This window comes from Sinohyriopsis cumingii, chromosome 16, assembly GCF_028554795.1.
Source record: "Sinohyriopsis cumingii isolate HCF-2022 chromosome 16, ASM2855479v2, whole genome shotgun sequence".
NCBI classification, from domain to species: domain Eukaryota; kingdom Metazoa; phylum Mollusca; class Bivalvia; order Unionida; family Unionidae; genus Sinohyriopsis; species Sinohyriopsis cumingii.
In genome coordinates, this window is record NC_142976.1 from 53347026 (window position 1) to 53359895 (window position 12870).

General features: G+C 35.6%; 1 protein-coding gene across 1 annotated transcript in view; it reads right to left on the minus strand.

Moving 5' to 3' along the window:
- LOC149780423 (exosome complex component RRP4-like) overlaps positions 1-5590 on the minus strand; it is a 36392-nt gene extending 30802 nt beyond the window's left edge. Inside the window, exon 1 of the mRNA XM_089937349.1 lies at positions 5459-5590. Coding sequence (XP_089793475.1) covers positions 5459-5577 — 119 coding nt within the window. The 5' untranslated portion in view covers positions 5578-5590. The remainder of the gene's footprint in view (positions 1-5458) is intronic.
- Between the last annotated feature and the right edge of the window lie 7280 nt (positions 5591-12870).

A 12870-nucleotide genomic window follows, 5' to 3' on the forward strand; every position in this document is an offset into this window, starting at 1 on the left:
TATGGAGGTTACAGTTACGTAATACTAGTATGTGATACTGATTTGATTGGAATGCCATCTAATCTGTGGTGGAATGCCATCTAATCTGTGGTAGTCAATCTTTATGCAAGCAAAAAGGTTCACATCGAACTTCAAACAACACTGGACTAAAAGGTGGTCAACTTAGTAAGAGATAGCTAACAGGGCTGATAAAATATTTTTCTTGTGACAAGTGGACAAGTGGTTTCAGAAAATCACTTGTACCACCTACTGGTACCACCTACTGGTACCACCTACTTGTACTACTTGTACCACCTACTGGTACCTAAATTTAATGAGGTGTATGTAATTTAATCCAAAGAAAACAAACAAGAGAAATAATCTACAACAGATTTACTTTTTCAAACTTTTTATTTTCAGGGTATCTTATAAACCACATTTCTTGCTCTCATATGGTAGAATCTGTAATTCCATCTTTAAGAACAGAAATGAATTTACTGGAATTCAGAAATTGCCTAACTTTTCTCTCAAGACTATATCAACTGACAGAACAAAGTCTGTTTTTTTTAATTAGCAGCAAGTTTAAAACTGTTCATCTCCTGAAGCACACAAAGCATTACAATATCAAAAAATGGTTTTCCATATTGGAGTGGCTGTCGGCTATCTTTTATTTTATTTGTCATTTAATTTTACAATGGCCTTTCCTAATGGGATGTTGGCAAAAGATTTTCCGGAAATGCTGGCTAGTGCCATGCATATACTGTGCTGCACTGACATTATGAGGTCCAAAATATCAGGATTCATCGATTAAATCCTGAATTTGTGACATCGATTAAATCCTGAATTTGTGACATTCATTGACAGATACACTGGCTGCATATCCAACCCCTTGCCACAGCTGCAAATTGAAGTTCCTTCTGAGCCAGTGAATTCAAGCCATAGATAATTATCAACCCAATGTGGCTGGAATGTCACTCTCTTAACTGTGTTATACCATTTTAATAAACATTTTTTTTTAAAATAGAGATGATCAGCTCATTTTACAACTAGGGTATATACACTAAAGTCATCAGAACGTACATTTAAATGAGACATCTCCAACCATTTCAAATGCAATATCTCATACTTAAGCTGATCCTCTGAATAATCTATTAACAAAACATAAAGACTTGTTATTTAACAAGTTCATAAATGACATGGGCACAATCATTTTATTGCATTGACTTGATGGATTGAAATCAGAGTATTGGGGTTGAGAAAAACACAAGTTGTTTAAAACACTGCCAATGGATTGGGCTTGTTTACATTTTTTAGTTGGCATTAATCGTGTCACTTAATCCAATATGTGATCACAATGTAATACAATTTAAGCAAACGTGACATTTATCAATTACCAATTATTGTACTATAACCAGATGTGAATGAATAAATGAAGCAAACTTTGATTCCTGCATCCTGAATGCCCTTTTGGCATGAATGGGCAGATAAAGTAGATAAAATGAGCACTTGCCCAACATGTTATAAAGTTGGGGGAAAAAAGCATTTGCCCTTTGATAAATTTTACTTATCTAACTTTGAAAATTAACAGTATGGGATATAAGGCTAAAAGGTTTGATCAGCTCTATTTTAAAGAACTCGGCTCCAATGAAGCAAAGTTGTAGTCTCAGACCTAAAAACAGGGGACTCAATAATGATAATTTCATTTCCCTGGCAATAATTCAGAATGATGTATATGTATTGTTGGGTAACCAATATACATGTAATCAGATTGCTCATTGTAAAATATTTAGTATTATAGTAAAAAAGTGAAAAAAATGAGGCAGTTAGGAATTAACATTTATTTTCTATATTAATTAAGTAGCTTAATTCCACTTCAGATCTGTACATTTGCCAAGACACTCGAAGAACAAACAAATGATTTATTCTGTTTACTGCTTTTCATTTCATCTTTAAAGTAAAACAGCAGAGCATAATACATTCACTTTAAGCAAACTAAACACAAACTTCAGAGCAGGTTTACAATCAAAATTGTAAAGGTTCTGAACCAACCCCTTTACCTTCATCTGTTTTTGTTTTATTTCATGTTTATACATTTATTGCTCCTTGAGTTAATAGTGGTATTACCAGTACATAAAAATATTAGACCAGCAATTTTTCACCACCCCATTTAATTATTTTCTGACATTACTGGTATTGCTGTCATGGAATTATGTATTTGAAAATACCTTTTGTATTATACATCTATATGAAGACAAATGTAAACTGGATTTCACTGCTGTGCAAACTGCTAACCCAAGGTGTATTGTTTAGCTATTGCAAGTTCAAAATACTGGTTTTTGTTAACTCACTGAAAAATGCACAACATGCAACCAGTGGAGGCCATTTATTAAGAGTTCTCTGGCCATGGATTTGAACACACCCAGAGCACCTATAGTGCTATTTTTTTCCATAAAACAACAATGCATACCAGCTTTGTCAGGGAGCTCTTCGCTTTATGGAAGTAATCTTTAGCTGTTGAGGTTTGCAAAAATGTAAAATTTACAGGTGAGGAAATCATTTATATATAATAAACGTTACAGAACTTATTCAATATCTTCTTGAAAATCAGACCTATCTCACATAATACAATACAATATAGTCTGTTACAGGCCAAAAAGGAAAGTTAAATTCAATTATATGTTATAAACATTAAATAAAGACAAATGTACCAGCATTTATAATCCAGTGCAATTATTATTGTTATAGACAGATTCATGTACAAACAAAATTATATTAATAATCTTATGAAAGGAGAATTTATTGTGTAATGAAATTCATTCATGTGCACATATGTAAATTTATATCACTGTATACACACTTAAATACATTTTTATGTGTGTCTCATACATTATATGATAATGTTGCTGCAGTTTTAGCTGTTTTAGGGAATCAATGAACTCCTGTGGGGTAGAAGCAGAGGTCTCACTAGGATTTTAAAACCTGGAGTCCAGGACTCCCATTTTGGTAAAAATAGGAGTCCCACCATCGAAAGTTACAGTCCCTTCTTTCCTACAGAATCAACACAGACGTGAGTGCATCTATTTTTAGATGGAGAGGTTTTCATAATGTAATCACTCACTTTAATATAGCTTCATTACAACAGTCCAGTGACAAGATTGCAAATTTATGGTTATTTGTTTACATCCTTGTAGTAATTTTAGGCAATGGTTAAACAGTATCTGATTTGCTGTTTATTCCCTGTATTTTCGCAAATACATGTCAGGTTGGAAAACAGCTTAGACTTTAAAGCGCATCTCGTGAATTCCACAACATAGCATTGTCCCATACGTTTCTGATCTACATAATTTGCATTTTAAAGTTAAATCATTGATAAAATAATACCTTGGCTTTGCTTTCAATGATTTGTATATTTTTCTGAAAATATTTGCCCAGTGATTTACGAAAACAGACAATCTAATAAACTGGTACATCCCAGACTTAGCGAAGTTCGCCATTATATCCCCATTAGAGATTCAAATTTTATGATGAAATAGTGTATAAGAGGCAGTTAATATATATCCACATCACCAATTCTGATCCTAAAACACATGTCTGTATGTTTTATTATCAAAGGATATCATGCAGGAAATTGATAGTTGCTACCTTACTCAGAAAAGGGTTAATGGTCAATCAGCTATCAAAACATATGCTTGTGAATGGGCAAGAGTTTGTCTGTCAACGTAATTGATATCAAAAATAGGCCTAGCTACAGATACATTGATGAATACATTTCGCTACAACACTAGAACTAACCGGGCTAAGGCGGGCTGCATTTAAGAAAAAGGTATGGTCAGTCAATATACCTCTTAAATAGCTCTTGTTTGTCCATCAGAGTGATACTGAATTTTGTCAATCCAAGTAAGGACTTATTCCAAACACTAAGCTAGGCATCACACACTTTCTTACACTTAGCTACTGTCCTATCCGAACTATCAATTCTAGCAGCTTTAGCACTCTTCTGAATCTTGTTACAATCTTTGTAAGTTTGCCGTTTAATCCCAAAATACCTATCCAAATTTATGAATGGCATTTTGTCTAAGTCTCAACATGTCTTGATTCTTGTGCACTACTTATTCCGATACATTTGGAAATGAACACAATAATGAAAGCTAAAGTTGTTTATTTAATGTACTTTTATAAATGACCACACGTACATCTCTGGGTCTTTCTGACTCTGAATTCAATCACTGTAAATATCAGTTGCTGCCCAGCTATTGCATCATGTTCTTTTTGATGTACTCTTATAATGGCAACATGTATGTACATCAAAGGGTCTTTCAGTCACTGAAATCTGTCATTGTAAATATCAGCACAGCTAACTGATCAACACATTTTCCCACAAAGCAGGTGGCTGAAGCAGGACTGGCAAGTCTTTAATTTTGCCGCACACCTATTACATGCGTACGGAGGACTCCCACCTCAGCGATTGTCTGCGTTCCAGATCAGAAATTGGCATACAAATATGTGTAATTAAGCGTTTCCGAGATCTCTTGGGAGGTTCCCTAGGAATCCTTCAACAGGCTGAGAGAACTAGACTCATTTCATTGGAAGTTGTAGTCCAGGAACATTCACTGTCATCATCATGAAGCCATGAGTTAACTAAAAGATATTTCGTTATGAACAAGCAGCTAAAATTCAGTGTCATTATATCTATGACAATTCTAATATACTATCACACTTGATAAAAAATTATATCATTTGTGATTATTCATTGAAAATTCATTTTTTATATATATCCGCTGTGGAACAGTAATATTTATCTATATCCATTTATTACCTTTGTGTGCATATGTAGTGTAAGGTTTCCAGTTTCCCTTATATTGTGATAGATGAAAGCATTATGCATAAACGTCTAATTTACAAGATTTTGTTATGTATTTTCTCTATATCCAATCCCACTCAGTTTTAACCCATCATAGAGGACACCCATATAATACGTAATTCACTTTCTGGAGGCAAACAAACAATAAATTAACTTATTTAGGACCGACTGTGTATCCAGAGTCCAATCCTCGTTATATAAATTTATTGCCATGAATCTGTAGTAATATTGAAATAGATTATGTTCTGATTTCCATATATAAGAGCTCAACGATTCTCGCTCAAAATACATTATTTGTCAGTTGTGAGAATAAAGTGATTGAAGCAACACGTTTGTGTTAGATATTCTCAATGGAGATTCAACGAGAACCCAACCAACAAATATGACAGAATCTTTCCAAACACTCCCTGTTAAAAAGTGATTCCTCTCAAACTCCACATCAGTCCAGTTGTCATTTAAAACATACGCATGCAAAACATCTACCAATGAACTTGATATTGTCGTTGTACGAAAATATATAACACCAAACGAAAACATGTAATATGGTACTTTTCTCTAGTAACTAAGTCCAGTAGCAACGATAATCGGGGAATAATTTATTTATTAAATAAAAGTAACCTTAAATATCCTGTATCTGATGTAATCACATCTCCTGGCGTGACCAAATTGGTTAATTCTTCGCTAGTTTCGGGTTTGGTTCTTTCACGTGCACCTGCAATTCTAATATCAACATCCATTTTGGGGAAATATAATGACAAACTAAGAGAACTTGCCACGGAAATTTAGTACCTCATTTGCTTATGCTGGAACTTCAACAATAGTTCATATGGTAAAAACGCCTACCACAATTCTTCTTCTTCTTCTTTTTATTATTATTAATATTATTATTATTATTATTATTATTATTGCTAGTAGTAGTAATAGTAGTAGTAATAATAATATTTTCGGCCATTTTCAAAAGCGGTCCTTTGGTTTCGAGCCTCGAATTTTTCATTATTTTAGATTTATTTATTTAGAAGGTGTTCTGTTTTATCTGGTGACGAATTTCTCCTAAATCTTTATAAATGACGTTAACTGCATCCGCAAACACATACGCAAGTCACGTGATACCTTTAGAATTTTCCCGGACGCAATTTGTTATGCCACCAAATTGTTGAATATTTACGGTAATCGCGAAAATTCGAGAAGGCTGAATTAATATGACTTACGGTTGTGATAGGGCCTATCAAATAATTACATACATGTTAATGACTCCATGCCTATCATGAATATAATGATATCATTATTGGTCGGGTTCCATTGAAAGCTAACTACAACATTGTTAAAAGTCGTATAGAAGTAAATGTAAATGTCCTAAAATGGATTCTGAAGATCAAACTAATCACCGATATATATTGCTACACGATTTTCATACTGCACCAATTTCGGTGTACCCAGATAATACTAACTCAGGTGTTGATTTACGCGATACAGTTTCAAAGAGATGTTAATATATCATCGGGTTAATTTTGAATACCAAAGTTGTTGGACATTTTAAATGGGGAAAAAATTACCTGAGAAACAAAAGGTTGTTGGACATTTAAAGGTGCATAAGAAACAAACGGTTTGTTGGACATCTGAAAGTTTGAAAATAAAACTGAATCATTAGCTAACAATCATGGATTCGATTATATCCTCCATTATGTTTCACAATGAAAAATGCATCACATACTTCTGGAATTCACGAATTTTCTTTTCGGCCCAAGTGATCCGGGGGTGGGGAGGGGCTCAAGTTTAGCCGTGTAAATGAAGTGATTTAGCGACATTCTGGCTGATTTACGTAATAAACCAAGTCGACAACCCTCCAAATTCACGGTAAGCATAAATGGGCGATGAACTGCGTCCAGGGTTTGGGACAGGTGCACCCAAACTCCAGAGTTTAACATATGGAAAAGTATATCAACTTAAACTGTATGCATAGTGAGCATGTTCCTGTAATTAAAGTAATGTCAGCTCACACCCTTAGAGGTAATTTTGATGTCTTAACCCTCTACCCAGACCAAGCAACCCAAAACCGATGTCAATCCTAAACAAGTAAATCGACTAGTGAGTACATGCATACTCAGTTAAATAGAATAACAAAATTTCTCTTGACTTCTGTGTTTTAAATCGGACGTATACACATCTGCAGCTCCGATCATTCTTACTAACACTATGAAAATAATCTATATATAGCATACTACATGCTTTGACATCGGAACATCACATTTGGATACAATATTATGGCTCATGTACACGTGTACTATAAGTAAGTAATACACTTAAAAATAACAAAACAATTGTAGCATTTTTTTCATTTAGATTTCCAGCAGCTGCCGGAAGAATTGTGATATACTTTATGCAGAATGTTTTGAAAAACAGCAAAGAGAAACAAAAAAAACACGTAATTCCAAAGTATACTGTATACAACTACAAATCAAAAGTAATTTTACATACATTCTGATGTTAAGTCCATAGTATATATTATTTCTCTGCATTATATGCCATCTTGACGCATCAGTCCCTAACCCTCCACCTTTATCTGCTACTAAGAGAAACCTCCGTATGATAAATAGAACCAAACTAATGCACGACATCCAAACTAACCTAACAACTTGCTTACCTCCTACCGCAGAACAACTCGATAACTGTCTGCGTTCATTGCTTGACAAACATGCCCCAGCTACCAAGTGCAGAGTATCAATTCAAAAGTGTTCTCCATGGTATAGCAGTGTTAGGGACCAGCTTCGCACTGCTAAAAGAGACCGCCGTAAAGCTGAGAGGCTCTGGCTTTCTACCAGACTCACTATTCATAAGCAAATCTATGAAGTCGCTAGGAAGAATGTCACAAATATAGACCATGCAGCGAAATCAGCCCACTACACTACTAAGATCATGGAAAGTTCCAGCTGCAAAGAGCTCTTTGAGATTACTAACAAGTTAATGTCAAGGAACAAATCAACACCACTTCCAACTACCTTCTCTCCAGTCGACCTTCCGGACATGTTTGCAAATTTCTTTCGTGACAAAGTACAAACCATTAGAGATAAGCTTGACACCACAATTTCAATTGACTCGTCGTCACCATACAGTTGGGATATATAATTTGAGCGGCAACCATTAGCAGCATTTGAACCTGTCTCTGTGGATTTCGTACGTACAATCGCGATGAAGAGTGCACCAAAGTCATGTGAACTTGATCCAATTCCAACATCACTGCTGCTTGAGTGCTTAGATTCAGTATTGCCTTCACTAACTGATGTTATTAATACCTCTCTCTCATCCGGGGAATTCCCATCATTTTTCAAAACTGCCATTGTAAAGCCTCTGCTGAAGAAACCAACACTAGACCATAACGATGTTAAGAACTACTGCACAGTTTCTAATCTCCCATTCATATAAAAAATCTTAGAAAAGGTTGTTCTATCCCAGTTGTATCTCATCTAAATTCAAACAGTCTTTTTAGCAATGTACAATCTGCATATCGTCCTTGCCACAGTACTGAAACTACTCTTCTAAAAGTAGTTAATGACATTCTCTCTGCGTTGGATAGCGGAAAGATTACAGTCCTCACCCTCCTTGATTTGTCTGCAGCATTTGACACAATAGACCATGATATATTACTTCACGGTCTCCAGTATGTATTTGGCATTCATGATACAGCCTTACTGTGATTAAAGTCCTACTTGGTCAACAGGACACAAATTGTACACAAACTGTATCTGCAAATGGAATACACTCCAGCCCAGTTGATCTATGCTGTGGTGTTCCACAGGGGTCTGTTCTTGGACCTGTTCTCTTCATTCTGTACACTCAGTCGCTCTCAAGTGTCATAGATCATCATCCAGTGTCTCACCAACTGTACGCTGATGACACCCAAATATACAAATCTAGCCACCCAACTGAAGTTGATGATATCATCCAAGGTGTAGAGAGGTGCATTTCTGATGTGAAATCATGGATGACACGTAACAAGCTGCAGATGAATGATGATAAAATTGATCACAACACAAAGACTTTCTCATTCACACCATTTACCTCAAACAATAAATATCAGCAACGCCAATATTAAATTCACACAATCAGTACGAAACCTAGGTGTTACTCTGGACAGTACTCTCACATTGCACCAACATGTCATGAACATATGCAAGGCTGCATATCTTGAGCTGAGACGCATCAGCTCAATTCGCAAATATCTTTCAGCTGATGCCACTAAAACACTTGTGTGTTCATTAGTACTTTCAAGACTGGACTATTGTAACTCAGTTCTGTCTGGTTCATCTCAATATCTACTCCAAAAACTTCAAAAAGTGCAAAAAAGGCTGCTCGGATCATACTTAGAGTACCACGATCAGAGCACACCTCCCCACTGCTCTGTACCCTACACTGGCTATCCATTCGATCCAGAATCAACACAAAATTTGTTCTCTGTGCTACTTTTCACTGTCGGACTCTAGTCCAACATACCTATCCGATCTCACCCATGTGTACATACCAGAAAGAAACTTACGCTCCTCTTCTGACAATCGTATACTTATTATTCCCACTATGAAAACAAAGTCATATGGACAGCGTTCTTTTGCATACCAGGGTCCAGCAACGTGGAATGAATTGCCCACTGAACTTAGACACAAAGACACAATGATCACATTCAAGAGGGCTCTCAAAACTCACTTATTTCGACTGCAAGAACAAACTTAAAGACCTAATAATGTTTCCTACCTTAAATATTCTCAGCATGTTTTTTTATTTTTTAATGTTTTTCTAATTTTATGTGTTTGTTTTTGTAATAATATTATTATATGCTTTTTATCTTATAGGTATTGTCTAATGTTGTAAAGCGCTTAGAGCTTCTAAAGATTAGGCGCTATACAAAGTCCTCATTATTATTATTATTATATATATATATATATATATATATATATATATATATATATATATATATATATATATATATGTGTGTGTGTGTGTGTGTGTGTGTGTGTGTGTAAAGAATACAACGGTTTATGTGCTTTATTTGTTTGTTTTGTCTATGTTTGGTATTTGCCTTTGAAAAAGACTCAGAAGTCGAAAACGCTCAGGCTAGTTAGGTACTAGTTTTGCACAGTTCGTTGTCAGTTTATTGCACACACACACACACACACACACACACACACACACACACACGATACAGTGTAAGAAATTATCTTTTGCTGATGTGACCACTCGAACCATCCTCATGTCTGATCTTGTCAATGAACATGTCAGTAGTTAAGGAAAATATTAAATAAATTAATAATTCATGTGAAATGTACTTCTCTAAGTGGGGTATAATATTCTATCCAAGTCTACTTGTACAGAAGCATGCAATAAAACTTGTGAATAGAGGACTTTCCGAAGCCATTAAAGGTATCCTTTGTGGAGAGGTATTGTCATGATTTAATTATTTTAGGAAATTGTTTTAAAACAAGTTTTTAAAAATATAAATCATGACAATACGAAAAAATTGCTTTTAATACAATTTCCTAAAATAAAACATCAAATCATTAGTGTTTTTATTATGTAGGTTACACATATTTGGGCAGTTGATCTTAAGGTGTAGGTACAGGTGCCCTTAATATGGAAATATCTGTTTTGATGTAGTTTCCAATGTATTTATGTGTTTGTCCACACAAATTGATTGTGTATGTGCGACACTGTGTGTCCATGATATCTGTATATCTTTTAGTACTGTGCCTACAGGTCGTCCAAATTATCCACTCACATGTTTTCACTTTGAGTATTGTACAGTAGTTCATATATTAGTTTCATTAATGTTATTTAATGCATTGGCGAGGCACACAAAAACGGGCGGTCAGTCCTCATTGCTACATTGCTACTCCAACACCCTTAGTCTTGGCCTCCAACTATAATGGTTTTTTCGTCCTCCTAGCTTGTTAACCACCCACCCTACTCCACCACTACCGACCCACCTACCCCGACGCCGCAACTTCACAAGTAGTGATTTATTCGGGGTCATTTGCTCGCCTCCCTGAAAAATTGTAAGATGTTTTCGAGCCAAAGTCCATGTCCATTGTGTAACTGTAGCATTCCAAAGTAATCTGTTTTCAGCGACTTCCTTCAGTCTTCTGAAGGAAAAGTCATTGTGTTGTGTTGCCTTGTAAAGGTTGTTGGAGGCTATAGCAAAGACATTCAATTATACATTTACTGCAGGCATATAATTGTCGGCGGAGCTACCACTGCATCGCGTGGACACTTTGAAGTTTTTGCTTGAGCGGTGGAAGAATATGCTTTCGAAATAAATACGTACTATTGATTCCCATCAGTGTTCATATTGTCCACCTTCATGTTTGACTCATCTCAAGCGATCTAACTACCAGGTAATTTTTTTTAATAGCAAGGTTGCTGTTTGCATCGTTATGTTATACATTTAAGGTCTACGACGCAAAGTGGATAATATTTTGTGACTGGGTACTCAAGGAAACGCATTAGTCCTTACTGCCCCTCTCCTGCTGCAGTAGCCGATTTTCTATTAATGCTTTTAAAGGAAAAATCTTGTTCAGTCTCCATAATCAAAAATTATGTGGATGTCCTTTCAAACACTTTGAAGTTCTCCAAAACATTAATTGGCTCAGATCCTCGTTGGACTGATCTCATTATTAAGTACACTGAACTGTAGAGACCGGTGTCTCGCTATTTTTGTGCCATGATAGAGTCGTTTGTGAAGGCTTTGACCAAATAAAAGATCGCATTGACCTTGAAGTTTGAAGTTGATCCTTGACCTTGAAGCTGATCGCATTGACCTTGAAGTTAGGCTTGAACATTTGAAGCTAACCGTTTTTCTTTTACATGTATCGTCAGCACAGAAAAAAGAGAACTACAAGCTTTATCAATACAGTTTAAGAGGGAATTAAATTATGTTTCTTTGTTATGTCAGTCAGGTTTTGTTGTTTGGAAATCAGTTTCTTCGGTGCTTCAATCCCTGATAGAGAATACTAGCCTTGCCAGATTTGTGTTGGAGACAATCAGCATGGTCTCCATTACTCAGTTAAGTCACTTAGCTTATTGGTAGTAGTAGCTAAAGCGAGAAGGAATGATAGAGAAAGGTTTTTCTCTCGCTTTAATGAGCTGAGCTGATATTATAGCATTCACCATCCCTAGATAACTTTCGCTTACCGTCAAGAGGGCTTGTGTATGTCTCCCATGACACCTCTCGTTCATAAAGATAACTTTCACCAGAATTCAATTATAATAAAGAAACTTTGGAGATCTTCAGAATGATTAGTCCTCCCTATGATTATTACATATTTATAAATACCACACACTTACGCTCTTCTTGGTTCAGCTTATTCAATTAGCTTAGGTTTCTTGCACGCTTGGTACGTATATGTACACACGTATGTGTAGCGCTTTCTTAGCTCACCCCTTATGTCCTCGCCATAATATTCACCAAGTACAAAGTATCACATAATTACTTTTTCTCGTTTTTTAAAGAATAATTGAAGTTCTAATGTTGCCTGCCATTTATATTATTTTGTCCTTTTCTGATCACGTTTTGGGACACACTGAATATGGCGTAAGTTGCATCGCTGCCTTTGGCTGAGTACTCATATGGTCGACCAATCGGAATACATGATAGGTTTTCCCTTTGTTATCTTCAAGGACAGAGGTTGCCAGAGCCTGCATTAAGTATAAAGAACAATATTTGAATCAGTATATTTTAAAATTTGCTCATGACTCGCCCACAAATTGGGATTTGTAGATTCGTATTTTGCATAGGTAGATTTTTTAAAGAAAAAGAATTTCCCAGATTTTCCTCATAAGTTATAACCCGGAACGCTGTATTATCAAGGTACTTAAATGTTCTGACCGGTACATATTAAAACTGTTTTGCTACTGTTGCTTATAATTTGTAAAGTTTGAATGACTTTCCCTCTTTCTATTCCTACAAAAAAATCTTTGTCAAACGAAACGCGTAAATGTATATAAAACAGCGTACTGTGGCCGACCAAGATGAACCTACCATGGGA